At 40.8% G+C, this 17,738-nt stretch overlaps 1 protein-coding gene across 17 annotated transcripts in view; it reads right to left on the bottom strand.

Moving 5' to 3' along the window:
- Positions 1 to 17,738, bottom strand: part of NRXN1 (neurexin 1) — a 1,556,457-nt gene that overhangs the window by 933,737 nt on the left and 604,982 nt on the right. For all 17 annotated transcript variants that reach the window (XM_086927741.1, XM_086927742.1, XM_086927749.1 and 14 more), the window contains one exon: positions 17,205 to 17,366. In XM_086927741.1, coding sequence (XP_086783867.1) covers positions 17,205 to 17,366 — 162 coding nt within the window. The remainder of the gene's footprint in view (positions 1 to 17,204; positions 17,367 to 17,738) is intronic.

The raw sequence follows: 17,738 nt of genomic DNA, 5'->3' as shown, positions 1-17,738 counted from the left end.
CCATATATGTACATAAATGTGTCCTAACTTGTGCCGCCTATCTTTTATTGCCCCAAAACTGTATATAAATCGGGGTCACACCGGTGTTCGGTGTGATACCTCTTGCATTACTGAAGGGTGCTGTTCGAGTGTACCACCACCCCATGGGGTCTTAATAAACTTGTTCTTTGACTTTTACAGTTTCCGTGCCAACAGTTCTTGAGTGAAAGTGGGGAGCATGTAGGCCTTGAGAACCCTGATTACTTCAATGCATCTTATTGGCCACTGGTTCAGAGTGAGATGGGCCAGTTGGATGGGATAATGTGCTTTTTGCAGCCGTCGGTATGCATACTCCTCCAGGGCCAATGCAGGGTTTCATCGCTCTGATGTCAGTAAAACAAGCCCCGTGGTTCGGGTCCAAGGGCCTTGATAGTTCAGCATGCGGAGAGGGTTTTTCGAAACCCCTCTGTGTTGGGGAGGGGGCCATTGCCTAATGTCATGGTCAGTGGGCCTACACATCAGTGTTCGTGCAAGGATCAGAATGCATGTGACTCAGTGTTCCTGCTAGGGTCAGTGTGAATGCGCCTCAGTGTTCATGCAAGAGTAAGTGTGCATGCGCCTCAGTGTTCGTGAAAGGGTCAATGTATCTGTGCCCAAGTTTTCATACAAAGGTCAGGGTGAATGCGCCCTAGTGTTTGAGTAAGGGTCAGTGTGTCTTTCCCCGGGTTGCTCATAGTCTAAAGGGGTGCAGTTGCCTTCAGTGACAGCGTGCGACAGGACAGTCAGCAGCGCTGTGGCGTAAAATGAAATGAGCATAAACATAAACATAAACAAGCCCTCGCTCCCTGACCCCATTTATTTTCTCTGCTGATACTTTTAATTCCAAGTTGTTGAAGGCCGAAAATACCTGGGCTTGCAACCGTTCAACAACCTATGAGACACTCTTAGCGAGCACAGCATACGGAAACGTGTTTACATAAATTCTCAGAGCATATACCATCAAGTGTTTCAACCTGCTGTTCGAGGAAGTGGTGCAAAAAGAAATAGAATGCCTTCCTCACAAAGAGGACCTTCCAGACAAGCTGCCTTCAATTAGCCTAAAGCAGAACAAACAGCGATTACACTGGGTCTTGAATCCAGAGAGATGGCAGAAGGGTCCTGTTCTCTAGAGGTATTTGTCCTGCCCCCGTACCTCACTACCACAGCAGCTTCATGTGTTAGGATGCCACACAGATTATTAAAACAAAAGGCACTGAAAGGCAGGCAGCTTGCTAGACGAAGGTTTTCATGTGGCGCAAAGGAGTTCCTCAGCTATGGAATGTGCTCGCCCTTCAAGAAATTACATGCGCCTTCTAATTAAAGCGGCAACTGTTAGGGCTAATAAATAATCGGATGCAGAAAGCACCATGCACAGTAGCTTAAAAAGTTATTACACACAATACTGACCCAGTGGGCTTCAAAGCGCTGTAAAGTTATGTGTATACAGTATGCATTGTACGGTGGGAAGCATGATAGCAACTGTTTGCAAACAAAGAAATCGGCTGAGGGGAAAGAGAAATAGACAAGGGGTGCTATCTCTGGCTTCTGTCACAGTGGTTGCGAACATAACCTGATACTGGAATGCAGCCTGCCGTGCAGCTGGCACACTGTGCGCCACTAATTACTGCGCTCGCTCCCGAGACCCAGCCATAGGCTATGGGAGGGGAAATTTAAAGATAAGGCGGGACATACCTGAGCCTTTGGCCATTAGTGTGCTTTCTTTTGTGGAAGCCTTACCCATTGGCCAATCAAATGTGTGGCAGTAAAAAAAAACACGAGCAAAGCTTTGCGAATTGGAAGTCCTTTTGGAAGTCCTTACAATAAGCCTCGCAGTGCAGCGCATGCGCGTTGGCTCAGGCGAGACCTAATGATTGCTGGGGCACAGAATGCAACCATTGGCACAAATTAAGCCCAGGCCGAATGTGATGAATTGTGAAAAGCCTTTGTAGTGGGTGCTTTTGCATGTGTATGTAAAAATAATATTTCTGTAGAAGCTGTAAAGATTGCCATGTTCTCGCCACTTAATCAAAATGTTTGTATGTTTTATACTTTGATATGTGTTTTTTATTGCTCTTGTTTCAAGTGGTGCAGCCACCAATGAGATTCTAATCATTTGACTAGATTCCAGATTAAACCAACTGAACTGCCCTTTGCAGGGGGTTTGTTTATTTCAGAAAACAGCCAAGTTCGTATTTGCTTTGCAATTTTTAAGATGAGAATTTCATTTTAGATGTTACAACATAAGCATGTATTTTGAAAGTTGGGAGGCGAACCAGAGGAGGGGGTTAATCGGCAAAATACCATAACTTAATTTACTCAAAAATATAATTGATTCCATATTGTGCTTTTATATCTAAAACAAAATTTGCCAGAGAGAATGGATTGAAATAAAGTTGCATTTTCCTGTGCAGAGATGTTGTTTGCGTGCTAGTCAGCCCAATTGAGACTATGACACTTAATCTAAGCTTCGCCAATCAATTGTTTGATTTTGTGTAAATAACTTAATTTTCCAGTGCCTTAATTCTCTCGTCAAAGACAGGCTAGGTGACTCATAAATAACTTGACATTTACAAGAATGTAAAGTAAAAGGAAGCCTGTCATTTTGGATTTTGTTGTTGCTTTTCATTGTCAATATATTTGTGCATTTACCCGGTAGTCATTTAAAAGCGGTTGCGTTTAGTTAATATGGGTTGCTCTTACCAGCATTTGCTGTTCAATAACCCTCTGTAGGTGCCTGTGGTGCAAGAGTCTGTAAAGAAAGAAGAGTTTCCTGCTACTTGCAGGCCCCTCCTTGGTGAGAGAAGCTTGCACTGTTGCTGTCAGGGCTGCACCTATTCTGTTTACGGATGCACGCCCTTTTGCTGTCTGTACGGTAGCTGCTGCGTTTGTTACGGGTATGTTTATCGGTATTTCCTCTGCTGCACATGTCTAGTTTGATATGGAAACATGCACAGGTAATTCACCTCTTGGCCCAAGTGATGTGGGATCGAAATTTGGGCTGCTGAACCCTTTTCTATACCTTTAGCGTGTGTGATGCAATCGTTCACTGTAGTTGAAAAATATCTGTGGATTGATAATTGCAATAACAATTGGCTTTTACAAGATTATTGACATTCCTGCTGTGTTGGAAACTGCCCGCCTCTGACGGCACTTAGGGAAACATAGGGCCATATTTCCAATAGAAGTGGCAAAGCATGGTGTTAGCCTCCTTGGCTTAACGTCGCACTCCGCCACTTCAGAAACGCAGGGTTGCATCATATTTACAAAAATGTGGTGCAGCCCTGCGTTTTCCCCTGCGCTGGTGCCAAAATTAACGCCAACGCAGGCACCCTTGCACCATAGTACAAAGGTGTCTGCTTTGAGGGGAAGATTGTTAATTAGCAGGAAGGTCTTCCTTCCTGCACATAAACAATCTTTAAATGGCATTTTGTAACTTTTATGTGTAATGCTTAATACCGCACAAAAAGAAGTTGAATTTTTTTTTATTGTTTATGTGCAGAAATGGACACCTTCCTGCTCATAAACAATCAATGGCAATTTGCTGTTTCTATGTGTGCTGCACAACACAGCACCATTGGAAACCGCAAAAACGAAGAGGAATAAAGTATGTCTCCTTGTTTCGTCTGTTTTTAGACCAGGTTTTCCCTCGTGCTAATTGTGGCGTTGCCTACTATGTACGCCACCCTTGTAAATAGGGGGCAGCATCAAAATAAATGGGTGTTGCAGTGGAACACCCACCGCAACACCCATTGCCCCCCCTTTCACTACAATTACAGCGTGAAAGGAGGCCTTATTTGCATGGCAGCATTAAGCCACGTTAAGTGGCTTAATGCTGCCTTGTCATAAGGCAAAGCCACTATCGCCATCGCAAATTCACTGAAAGTGAGGTTGTGGTGATGATATGGGCTTGTAAACATGCCCCATAATGCATATACACGATCTGCACTAAAGTTCAGTGTGAAACCTCAAACCACTGCAACCATCTCCCAAATATGGAGTGGAAAGCACTGTAGAAAAGAGCAAGACTTGAAAAAATAGTTGGAAAATCAGACTACAAGTACTAATTGGACCTGCAGAGGTGACCCGCCATGTTTCTGAGTCTGAGACAATGGCTATTTTTAAGTGTTCAAAATCCAGCCCCTTTTTTAACAGGTATTGCACTACCAGGGACCCGTACTGCAGAGAACACCAAAGCTCTGCGAGGACCTGTCCTGCAGAAAACACTAATGAGGAATCCCAGAGAGACAGAAACAGAGAAGGTGAAAAGTACAACATGTTTTATGTCCCTAAGCACACAGGGATCAAACGCAAGCCTGCCTAGAGACACCAGGTCCAACATGCCCGCGCACCTTCACTTCCTCACACTTTCCTTAATTCAAGAACCATCGTTTGACATTTCAACTATCCCAGGCAACCGACCTCGGTGACAATTATACTTTGTTTTAAGCAGAAGCCACAGTTAGCTCCATGAAGCACTGACGTTGTAGAAGTGTCTCATGTGCTGTGAAAATAATTAGCCCTGTAGTGAGATTATCCTAGCTCTTGGTTCTTCCTCTGTCCTACTGTGATGAAAATTATTTGAATGTGACCTTTCAGAAATAAGCAATGGTCCCCGGAGCTAACACGGCTCTCCAGGAGGTAAGTAACAATATCCGGTCCAAGAAGGGTAATGCTGTGTCTCTCTAGCTGCACACCTGGCGTGTTTTTTTCTTGGAATGGGGCCATTAAATGCCATGTTGCATGCACAGCCTGGCCTTGAATAAATTACACATTAGTGTATCTTTTGTATTTCAAGACCAAGAAACATGTCATTTCAAACCACTTCACTCTTACACCATCCACCATTATAATACCACAGAAATGTCTCCTTCAATGTGTGGTCAACACAGACTCTTTTCTGGATCATTTTTGCTGGTATTAGGAACCAGTCCACAATTAACTATTCAGTGTCAGACGTATGTCGTAAGTTTCATCCAATTGGCTAATGTAACCCTACTGCATGGCCATAGTATACACCATAGAAACTTCAAGGAAGGTAAATGTCATATGTAGACTCCAATGTGTATTTACATCATCCACATACATAACAACAATATATGACTGTCAGGAGAACAATTCTACTTAGACTACGCTGCAGTTTTGAATCACAGCAGGGATACATGGAAAGGAAAAATGCCTTTACAATTAGGAAACCTACTTTTATATATCAAGTCACCTTTAAAATGTTTTTAATCCTACTGAGATGGGTGTCTAATATATAAAAAGGTGGAACAATACATGATGGAAGTACTGTGCCTTCAGAATTACTTAACATCAAAAAGCAATTTATATCTTCACTTGGGAAAATGCTAGCAAAAATGTATTTTCCACTCACTCAGTGATACTTTTACTAGAAACATAACTTTAACAAAATATACATGTGTGCTCTTGACCAAAAACTAGATTAGAACCAGTTCTGCTGCTCATTGCACCTCCAGAGGCCCAATGTGAATTCCTGGCGGGAATTATAAACCCTGCTCTTCAGAGGACAGTGGCTTGACCTCAGGGCCCAGGAAGACAAAGCTGTTGTCAATAACTGGACACTTAAAGGGACTGGCTATCTGGGAGGGGCAGAAAAGGCGGACAGAACAAAGGCCACCCTTCACACTTTATTGTTAATTGTTTACTACAGGTTGCAGGCAAAGAGTTTTGTGCAAAATTAGTAACATCAGATGTTCTTTGTGCATGACCACACCTGAAGATATTATGCTTCAATTGCATTTATCCTCAAGACTGTAACTGCTCCATTCAGTAAAGAACCATGGAGGCATAATGAACAACATGTCTTCTGAAAAAAACAGACAACAGTTTTAAATGAATATCTAAGCCTACTCAGCTCATTGTTGTCAAATTTTGTCAAAGTTTAACCACAGAAAACTCACATACTGCTTCATAAGGGGCCTTATTGGAGAGTTTAAAATGCCAACCCGGGATTATCTAATTTCTACGTTTTAGTGGTCAGAGCACATACACAGGACTGCAGTTACCCAATATGCAGAGTCTAAAAGTCAGCAATACAATTCAGCAAAAAAGAAGTTACCAAGCAAAAAGGGACAATTTCTCCCAAACAGTGATACATGGCAGACTGATAAACCTTTTAATAAATGAGCATACTTTAAAGCTCTAAAACTTATTAGGAACAAGGCAGCTAATTTGACTTTTATCTAAAAAAAATTGCTAATGCCACTAAATCACTACAGTACTTGGAGTTGTTAATGCCACATATGCATCAAGCTTTGCAGGATAAGAGGCCATGTTACACCTTATCAAAGGCCATAATATACTACATCAAAACCTCTAAGCCTGGCCTAACTAGATAAACTGGTAAGACCCTGGTCTACCCTTCACATCTGCGGAGTAAAAACCCTTCTTACTAAATCAATATATAGATCAGTACATGAAATTACACAAACTATTAAAATACAACCTATGTTTGATTTTGCATTTAAGCTGTGATGTCTCTATCTTGAAATGTCCTTCAGGTGGCTTTGGGCAAAATAGAAATAGCAACAAAATAAAAGTAACAAGTGTAATTGTTACATGGAACACATAAAACTGGTTGTCAAATTCACCATAAACACTTATGAAGGGAGGCCTAAGGGTGAGATAACAATCCTTCTATCTATAGGTTAAAATCAGTTAGAGTATTTAGAGGAATTTTTTTATTAAAAATGAGACATCCTGCAATATATAATACAACTTATACATTGTGAGGTAGATAAGTGTTTACAGCATGACAACATCAGAAGCACTGCTTTTCAGTTAAAAAGTTCTCTCTGTGACTTGATGGTAGCGGCCTGACTTCGAGGGCATAACTACAAAAAATGGCTTCCAATAAAAATAAAGAGAAGCAAGGAAAAGTGAGAACTGCTAGAGGCACAGTAATATCAACTAAACCATGTATCATGAGGGGAGACATTATTTGAGTCACAAAGTGCCTGAGGCATATATATAAGCAGATAAAGGTTACAAATAAAAAATATAGACTTTCCATTGTGTCAATTCTGTAATTCAGGGGAATTGATCAGTTTCCTTCAATTATAGAAACAATTCATAATTATAACATTATTGTTGTAAATAAAGGTGATTTAAATAATTGATGTTTCCACATAATAATTTTAATACATAGGCACAACTGGCCACAACCCATATTCAAGAAGTCACAACTGGACTCTTGGAGAGGTGTATATTTAGGGTGTTGCTGAATAAGAGAAAGATTGCCAAAAACCTAGCATAATTTTGTAGCTAAAGTGGGAGCCTTTGTATATAAGGTATTCTTTATTCATGTCCCATGAATTTTGAGCCTGGGAAGTGAACCTGTAGGAAAGAAATGTGTGGTCTTCAGGGAATTTGATCATTTACATTATTCACTGTAATTGAGAACATATGTTGCACTCAATGTTCTCATATCTGTGATTTTCACTTCTGCAAGTCACACGGACTGCATAATTAAGTTTAAAAGTATAGTATTTTTCTAAATTCCACAAACCATACAGTCTATATAGAATCCATTAATAAAGCCAAAGGTCAACAATAAAAGCAGGATTTATATTTTCAAGCAAATATACAATTTTGTATAATAACCAATACTTTGAGGCCTTTTCACAAGCATACATTTAGATGCGAATAAACCTGCATGTGTCAATTTACATTTACATTTTGTAGTAAATTTACTACATTAGGCTATTCACAATTTCCGAGCATAAATATACTACAAAGTGTAGCCTTACATGCCTCCATCCCTTCGAAATTTTAAAGGTACTGCAGCAAAAAAGCGACACTTCAGGGGTACATGTACTCCAGCTCGGACCCAGAATATGTCCAGTACCACACAAGGCCTACTACAGGTACTGTGTTAGAGCAAACAAATGATGGACAGAATGCTGACAATGCAAACATTCTCCCCCAGTCAAAAGTTATGGGTGCAATCTATTGTTTTTTTGCCCACTACGCCACCCCAGTTTGGACCCAGCCATAAGCAAATCAGTCTTGACCCTGTGCCCCATGGATTGCCAGAGAGAATGGCACGTTCCAAGTGCTGCAGGTATATAGGTTGAAAATCGACTAAAATTGAATTTAGTGACAAGACGGCTTGTCGAGAGCCTTTAAATCAGTCAACCCCTAGGCTTTTGTTCTCAAAGCACTTTTGAATCATGCCAATTTTTTCTTCTGGAAAGAGATTGCGAAGGACAAAAGGATAATTTATGCCAGGGCGGACTAAAGGAGCTGGATCATCTAAGGCATCTATAATCCACTAATTAAATACTTCTAAATCATTGGGAAACTGTACCATAAGAGAGGTAGGGTTGCCAGCTAATCCACTAGCTAATTTAGAACACATTATCTTCCCCTACTTGCGAGTACACAAATGGGCAGGATAAATTTGTCGGGTACCGGGAAGTCAAGAGTCTCCAGTTACATTAAAAAGGACCAACCAATGGTCTGAATACACAAGATATTCTGTGAAAGTCAAAGATTTTCATGAGTCCTCACATGCACAAGCATTTACAAATGTTTAAATCATCATGATTTAAGTCTATACAAATAGAAAATGTAAGCGAGGTGAGAAACCGCATCGGTCCAAAGAAGAAACCACTTCCTCTGCACATTTACCAATTTGGCTAATCAAAGATATATTTACTGCTTCTCTTTGCAGGAGTACATTGCAAAATATTTGTTTGTGCTGATGGCTGTAATGCACTTAGCAAACATTTCTGAATGCCCACAAACTTAAAGGGAAGTGAGTGTTCATCTATTGTTTAAAGTGTTTCCACCCTGGATGGATCACGTCCTGTAAACAGAATTACTCTGATTTATTATTTCCCCTTGCTGGTAGTTATATGAATAGCAAACATAATTTGCCATCTTTAATCATGCCATTTGGGCACCTAAGATGAAACAACTTGTGCAAATGGCTTTGTGATTTGGGCTCATAGTTTTATGTAAAACAGAAACCCTGTCAATGAGTACCTAACAGGGACAAAGATATTATTGAATGTCAAGCATAAGAGGTACAAACATTAGAATGTAAAGCCAGTGATATCATTAGAAATCATCTAATGTGTTGACTACAACATGTCATCAACATTAACCATACCAATGCAGTCAAGTAAAAGTTTCAGTGTGCTAGTGAAAGATCGCTGAATATGGAAGTGCCCTATTTGATGGTACTAAAATATCTATAGTCTCACATGATGAACTAATAAAGCGAGAGTGAACCATTTGTAATACAGAAGCAAAAAATATCTTAAAAGTACCAATAATAAAAGATGCTCACACCTATTTAATAGAACAAGGCACTGGATGGTCTACAGCTATGAATAACTGTGTGACCTGTTTAATGATTGAAATGGTGGAGAATGTGGGAAGGAGTCCCATAGGACACACCAACATTGGTTATGACCTTGTAAGGCCTTTAGGAATTCAAAACAATACATCCCCTTTTTTAATTTTTTTTTGCACTTTGGGAACAAGCTGCTTAAAAGGCATGTTTTGATTGGCAGCATATAAAAAAGTCAATGTCATTATATTTTCTATATTTTCCTTTGTCTCAATTGCAAATTCAGTCATCGTTTAAACATAGATGTGTAGGTTCTTGCATTCGAAACTGTAAGAATTTCCTTGAGCAAGCCTTAATGAGATTTAGGTATTGAACTACTCTGCTAATTACTATGCTGGCCAGATTGTAGTTCAAAGCATCCCTCTAAACAATAGATCATTTTAGGTGGAGAGCCAGCCTTCTCCTGGGAGAGAATGATGGAAATCTCCATGAGGTGGTTAGCTGCCTCACCCTGACACATCTGGTCATGTTGTTCTCATAGAGACAAAGGGGTGTCAGGCACAACTCTGAAGGCAATCAGACAAGCGTTCCCTGTTAAGTTTTGTAAGGAACAAACCACATCTGGTAAGGAGGAGTCTGGCTTTGAATAAGCGGTCCTTCTCAACCTTAGTTGAAATTGGCATCTTGAAACATCTTTTAAAATCTTTAAAAATCCCACATTGCTGTACAGGGTTGGCCAGCCTGTGGCTTGCACTAGGTAGCGTCAGTTATGGATGGAGAGGTGATGAGTGAGGTCTGGATTGGGTTAGGACCCCTATATTTTAAACTCTCCACCTACATTTCTAAACCCCTTTAAAATAGAACAGATGGAGAGAAGAGTGAGGAGACAGGGAAAAAGACAGACCAGTTGGTTTATGAATCCTCATCTGAAATAAAATAACTTTTACTTAATGGACTTTCTTTGGACTCAGTTTCCAGAGCAAGCCTAGTGAACCCAATTTCTAACATCTATCCTGAATGACCATGTTCTTATCATGAATCAATGAAACTATCACTTTAAAAGAATCGCATGCATTTGCTTTAAGCTTCGCGTTTCAGAGGTGCTAAAACTGTTTAAAATCAAAATGTGACATTCCTCTCCTCCAGTGAAAAACACTTTTTCCGCTGGCTATGGGCACCATAACATCCTCCATACATGTACTATCTGATCTTCTTATTGATGCCAAAAGCATTCCATAGAAAATGAATGCAGTGGCATTGTTCACTGAAATAGAGCAATTGTTATATCAATATGATTCTGATGGTTTAGAATCATGGTCCCCCATGGATTTTCATATTTTAAATGGGGTATAATGAATTGACAGTTCTTGAAGGTAGTTGTAACATTTCCCCCAACTATAAAACACATTTTTGACATTTGGCAGGTTCTAATTTTCAAAAAGTAGGCAGAAAGGTTTAACAAAAACATCCCAATCCTCTGTCTTCTACAAACTAGAGAAAGTGCTAAAGGAAAAGCTTTCCTGGTATAGCTTGTCCGACCAAAGGGTCCCTGCCTAATTAAAGTCTCACATTTCTGATTCTGCTTCAAAAGTTTGAAAAATTGCAGTATTATGGATATTTGTATGCAATTCCCCTTCAGTTTCCATTTTGATGGAACTAATGAGGCCCATCTGTGAATGTGAAATGTGCTGCAAAATTGTGTGTTAGACTTTTCTGAGTCGGCAAAATCTTTTGGGTAAGTTCTGAATTTCCCATCCAGGAGAACTCCTGAGTGTCTTAAAGACCTGATCAGAAAGTGTCAATGTGTTTCGGTGTTTGGAGCAAACCCATCAGTCAACCAAATGAATTGAATGTCTCAATGTCTTTGGTGCCTAATCGCCATTTTGATGCAAAGCTTTTAGTGGATCCCTTTCAAGGAAGTCAGAGTAGTTAGAGGATGGAGGACAAATGGTGGACCTATTACAATCTTGTTTTGTTGTCAGTCAGGTATTCCTGAAACATTTTTATGGAAGTTTGAGCCCAAATTGAGAAGAACAGGCTGCATTATGGTTAAAAGTTTCTCATAATCTCAAGGAATGGCAGACACCTTATTGTCATTTGTCAGGTGTTCAATTTAAACAAACAGCCTTTACCTTGAGAACACAGACCAATGCATTATTGATTTCTTGCTACTAATGTTTTAATCAATAAATCTTGGGGGTTGAAACTGATTTTCCAGTTTACCTGCTTTGCTGGTGAAGCTGTAGTAAGAAGTGAAGTATTTGTCATCAGAGGGCGGAAGCAAGACACAGTTTAAATGTTGTGTATCATTTGCCACCTGCACTTAGGGTTTTAATCCCAATCAAAATATGAACGCTTCTCTATTAGCTAAATAGGACATTTTGCAATTACATTTCTATGTTTACTTCTAGTATTTTGCCTGTTTTTCTATCATGATTGTGTTTGCAGGAAAACCCAATTAAAGTGTCTTAGTAATTAGGGTTGACAACCCTTTTTTAAGAGTATCTGATGGATGAAAACCCCATGGTCAGTTCTTCTTTGGCAGCATTTAAGTGCATTTGCTCATCATAAACTACATCCATTAATCTCCTCGTTTGCTATTCAGGCTGAATAAAGTCTGTGATTCCATTTTAAGAGTTTGGAGGTTTGTTATTTGCAGTGAAGGATTCATCCTTTGAAATCGTCTCCATTATTAACAATTGTATGCTTCCAGTTTTGCTATGAAGTATTTCAATTTGATTATGCTAATTAACTAACTTTACTGTTGTTTATTCTTGAGTGTTAGTTTACTCTATATGCAATCCACTTTTAAATGGTAATGTTACATTTATTGTGATTTATAATTCTAATTGCTGGGCACTGTCCTCACAATCAACAGAAATCAAATTAAGGAGTGTCTATGAAAAAGTTACATTAATAAAAACATTTAATTTTACAATTACTAGAAACATAAATTAATTTCAGCTTTGTTTCATCATGCTTTACACATGGAGTGCTATGAAATGTACTAAAAGGACCAATAACCTTGGCGTCCTTTGACAAATCCTCACAAATCTTTCAAAATTAGTATGATGCTCACTTCAGCTGCTGTTTTAAAAGTTTTGTGGTGATCTGTCAAGCCGGGCCGAGAAAAAAGGGACAATGGGGAAAAAAAAATCCCCATGTTAATTCTCATGGAAATTTTAGACACTACTACATCCCGAACTGCAGAACGAAATAACAGTCAAATTTGGCAAAAAGATAGTTGTTGGTCCAGAAAGTGACCATTTTATAATATGGTGTCAATCCATTCAGTAGTTTAGGAAATATTAAGGAAATCCAAATTTCTAGATATATGGACATGGCTCCTCAGAGTATCCAATTGTCCTTGTGGTCATAACTGATTGGCTACCAACACTTCAAACCGGGAAGTGTTGGCAACCAGCTGAGTCCCACAATATTTTTTTTTTAAATGAGAGGGTGCAGGGTACAAAATACCCTGACCCCCTATGCCTCTTGAAAGGGTCATAGAGGGACCTTACCAGGGGGAAACAATTTTTTTAAATAAAAAATGCAGTGGGAGTCAAGCTTGAGCCGTGGCTCCTGCTAAAAACAAATAAAAACAGGAAGCGCATGTTAGGTCCCAGGCATGCACAAATATATGATGGAAGGGGCCTGCAGGCTCCCCTCCTAAGGCTTATAAAAGCCACAGGAACAGCCATCTCCCGGGGTACTGGTTATAGTATGCTGTGGTGTCCACAAGGCCTCCGTGCCCTGGAGACCACCTCCTTCCCAGGGCAAATGTCAATTAAATGTGGGGGACCCTCATGGCCCCCGCAGCCCATATGGACCACAACCTCCTCAGTGCACTTAAAATCATTTAAGCGGGTGGGCCTGCTGGGCCTGCCTGCACCAGGGGGACTGTCTTCTTCCTGGGTATACTTGAAAGTTATGTGGGGTGAGCCCCCATGACTGCCACCTCCCTGGGGCTCTATGCACCATTATTGCTGGGGCATATGGCCTTCACCACAGCCACAAGGACAACCTCTTCCCTGAGCAATAGATAACAGTAATGCAGGGGGCCTGTGCCACCGAGGGGACCTACATCTCCCTGGGGCAATTTAATAAAAATAATAGGAGACACGCGGCCCCTCACCGCCCAAGGGACTATCACCTCCCTGGGGCTGAAATAAATTAATGTAGGGGGTCTGTCATGGACACCCTGATCCAGGGACCACTACCTCCCTGAGGTTAACTTCTATAATGATGCAATTTATGGCCCTAGGGACGGCAACTCCCACAGGACTGGCTCCTGGTATGTCCTGAGGTGCCCACCCCAGGCCATAGCTGTCTAATATGACATGGTGGGAGCTTTAACCAATTACGCCATGCCACAGCAAACACTGAAAATGCTCGTGCTCACTGAAAGCAGAGCATGTGTCTGTTTTTTCTGACCTCTGTCAATGAATGTTTAGCATCTCCCTGTGTCTGAAAACAATGCTGCCTCCCTCATGAGGCAGGGAGCCGGAATGGAATGCTGGGGCCTTCAGGCTCCCGCCACGGTTCTAGCACCCAAAATCAAATGGCCATGCCCCAGGCAGAAATCGGCCCGTGGAAGGGGGCTGCATGGTGCCCCTCCCCTATTATGAATTAAATTCAACCAAAAAGGCTGGGCACTGGTGGATGGGTTCCCGAGGGCTGAAATAAGTCCAGGGAGGGAGGCTGCTCATCCCCAATCCCCACTGCAAAGAGACCTGGCCCCAGGTATGGCGTCCCCGTGGCTATAATCAGCCTGGGGAGGGGGTCATACTCCCCTAATAAAGAAAAAATATTTTTAAAAGGCTGGGTCCCAGAGGATGGGGTTCCTGGGGTCAAAAACGGTCCAGGGAGGGTAATAGTGTATCTCACCACCCCTAATAAAAATATATTTTAAAATAAGGCCGCCCCCCCGGGAAAAGAGTGGCTCCGGGACAAAATCAGCATGAGGAGGTGGGCCATGTGGCTGGCTCCTCTAATAAAAAAATAAAAAAGGCCAGCCCCAAGTCACCGGAGGCCCTGCCCCCTTTCTTAACCACTCTGCAAAGGGGCCTCCTGCTGCACAACTTATTTGGGGATGAAGTATGCTTGGCTGGTGAGGGTCCTTTGGGGCAAGCGACCCTTCCTGCTACCTCCAGTAACTCCCACTTAGTGGGATTGGTGAGAGCTCTAGTGAGTCTCCAATCCCTTTCTCCACCACTCTGCAAACATGCTTCCTATTGGTTGGGGATAAAGTCCCCGTGGCTCTTGAGGGTCCTTGGGGGCCAACAACCCTCCTGTTACCTCCAGTAATTCCAGCACAGTGGGATTGCTGAGAGGTCCTCTAAAGCCCGCTCCCTTTCTCCACCAATCTGCAGACACGCCTCCTGATGCAATAATGGTTGGGGGATGAAGTCCCCTCAGATGCAGAGGGTCTTTGGGGACTAACATCCCATCCTGTTACCTCCAGTAGGTCCCACACAGCTGGATTGCTGAGAACTCATAGTTGGCCTTGCCCCATTTCACTACCACTCTTCAAACATGCCTCCTGGTGCTCTACTGGTTGAAGGATTAAGTCTCCTTGGCTGATGAGGTTCCTTGGGACCATCAACCGCTCCTGTTATCTCCAGTGAATCCCACACAGAGGGATTGCTGGACCTCATAGTTCCACACCACTCTGCAACCATGCCTCTTGGAGCACTACTGGTGGGAGGATAAAGTCTCATTGACTGCTGACAGTCCTTGGGGCCGACAACCCCACCTGTTACATTCAATAAGTACTACACAGCAGGATTGCTGAGAGATCGTCAGAGGTCTCGCCTCCTTTCTCCCCCACTATGCAAACGTGCCTCCAGATGCACTACTTGTTGGGGGACGAAGTCCCTTTGGATGGCCCTCCTGTTACCAGCAGTAAGTCCCACACAGTGAGATTGCTGAGAGCTAATCAGAGACCCTGTCCTTTTTCTCTACCTCTCTACTCACATGCCTAATAGTTTTTAAAAAACTAGAAATTCAGTTAAAAAACCAAAGGTTAGCAAGAAGTTATAGTTAGGAAATAGAATTTAGAAAACCTCAGAAATTCAATTAAAAACACAATGGTTTCAGGGATGTTATAGATAGGAAAAGGAGTGTTAAAAACTATACAAATTCAATGAATATAGCAACATTTACAGGGACTCTATAGTTAGGCTCAGATATCATTTGTATAAAACCATTGAAATTCATCTGTTATGGTTACCTGAGGTAACTCGAATTTATGCCCCAGCAATTCACTGCTTATGGCCTCACATATTAAATCATTCATGACATGGTCAGTGACACCACTGACAGTTTTTTTCAGTGTGCATATATATATTTATATGTTTGTCTGCCTACACGTCACCGGCAATAAAAAAAATCCATTTCCCCAGAATGCTGTCCTCTGAGTTATTACTTTTCTGGGAAGGTAGATACAATCACTGCAAGGCCTGCAACACAGCCTGGAATACACAATAATACCACCTCAGATGTATACAAGAGGAAGATCACTGCATGTATATAATGATTTGCCTCTGTCCCTTTATGTATGTAGGAATTGCCATCTTTCCTTTAAAGAAATAAATTGGAACACCGGAGGGAGATAAAGAATACTGATTTTATTGTATTATGTTCTGTTGTTTAGCTTACAAGCAACAAATGCTTCTAAATTTTGAGCCCAAAATAAGCAGATGCCTTGAAACTTCCCATAAGAAGCAACCATCTATCACTGTCTAATATGGTAAAATAGTGTTGGTTAAGGTCAACTACTGAAATCTCTGGCCATTTCAAAACTGTATCATAAATAGATAGGGTCCTGTGTCTTAATTAAGAGCGTCCAGTGCTCACTTTATGTTGCTTACTTTATGTGATACAGCAAAAACTGTGTTTAATACAGTCCTAGAAACACAAACGTGTACCAGAACATAATTTCACATTAAAAAACTGCATGACACAACATGACAGGTTCTAAAGAAAGAATGGGAAAATATGTTAACAAATGAATGGAAACATAGGTATTTAGCCATTTTAGCCCCTTCATTTGATGCAGCACAGCAAGTTAAGTTGTGACGAATCTTTGTGAATCTGCCCCACAGTCTGTGTATCCATGTGCACACCTTGTTCCTTTGTACATAGCACCATGAATTGAAATATTTCTACTTCATACCTGAAAAATTACTTAAGGTCCTTCACTACCTTACTGAAAAACTGAGTGAGCAGAGGCACTTCTTTTTAATGAATCAATATATTTGTTTGCAAATACTGTTATGAGAATGCTAACAACTCAATCATATGATCATTTGTCACCACCCTGTCTCACTAGGGGTGCTTTTTGAAATAAATTAAATTTCTGACTCATTTCTCAGCATAATCCTGTTATACTGATAACACATACAATAAATACTTTCCTTTTTGAAGACTTCAAAATGACATTCAAGATAGTCATTTTGTCGAATTTCTACCTTTCTGCTCAAGATTCAAGATCACGTCCAGAAATGTTAGCTACATTGTACACAATTTGGTCACAGATATTCTAATATATTCTAAACAATTCCTACAAAGTCAAACATTTATCAGGTACTCAACACTCTTAAGAATTTGACTCTAACTTACTTAAGAATTATAGAGAACAAGTTATTTTTTGCAGAAATGACCATAAAATGAAGAAAGTTGAGTAATGCTTTAGACTGTTCTGTAGAGTGGAAATTTCCAATTTGTTGAGGTTTAACCTTATTCTATTAGCATTGCTTTTAGAGCAATGATTGCCAAAACAAACAGCCCAAATGTATTGAAATAGCTAGTATTAATCAAAGATGTAAACAACTGTCAGTATTGATTTATAAGATAAATAAATTACCTCTTTGAGGCAGCCCATGAAGTTGTTACTGACTGGTGACCCTGGGAGGTCTGCTGTACTGGGACTGCCTCCAACATAGAAAAAGTCATCTGATCCCAACATGGTGTAGTCTTCTTGCGTGTAGCCTGTTGTGGTCAGTATTCCATCCACTGAAATTGTCACCTAGATAACAAAGCACAGGGAAAGGACACGCTATACTCAGACCTAAATACTGCACTTCTGGGTTGTGCCTGATTTTGAGACCTATGGTGGAAGCCCATTTTCATGTCTGTTTTATGTTTGGTCTTGGTATCTATGATTTGACTACCCCTGATAGCGCTATACTATTTCAGCTGTTGTCTGATTATTGAATTAGTGTCAGCGTTGTCCCTACAGCAACTGAACAGTTATTTAGCAGACACAAAAATGGTGTTAGTAGAATGTTTCCTAGGTTAGTTTAGCTGATGTAAATATTAGTAGGTTATGTAGTCTGTCAAAGACTCATAAAAAAACACATGCACCTAACTAACATAAAAGAAGCGCAGGCACTCTTAG

This window comes from Lissotriton vulgaris, chromosome 6 (genome assembly GCF_964263255.1).
Source record: "Lissotriton vulgaris chromosome 6, aLisVul1.2, whole genome shotgun sequence".
Lineage (NCBI taxonomy): Eukaryota > Metazoa > Chordata > Amphibia > Caudata > Salamandridae > Lissotriton > Lissotriton vulgaris.
Note: the sequence above shows the minus strand (reverse complement) of the source record. Positions and strands in the feature narration are given on the sequence as shown.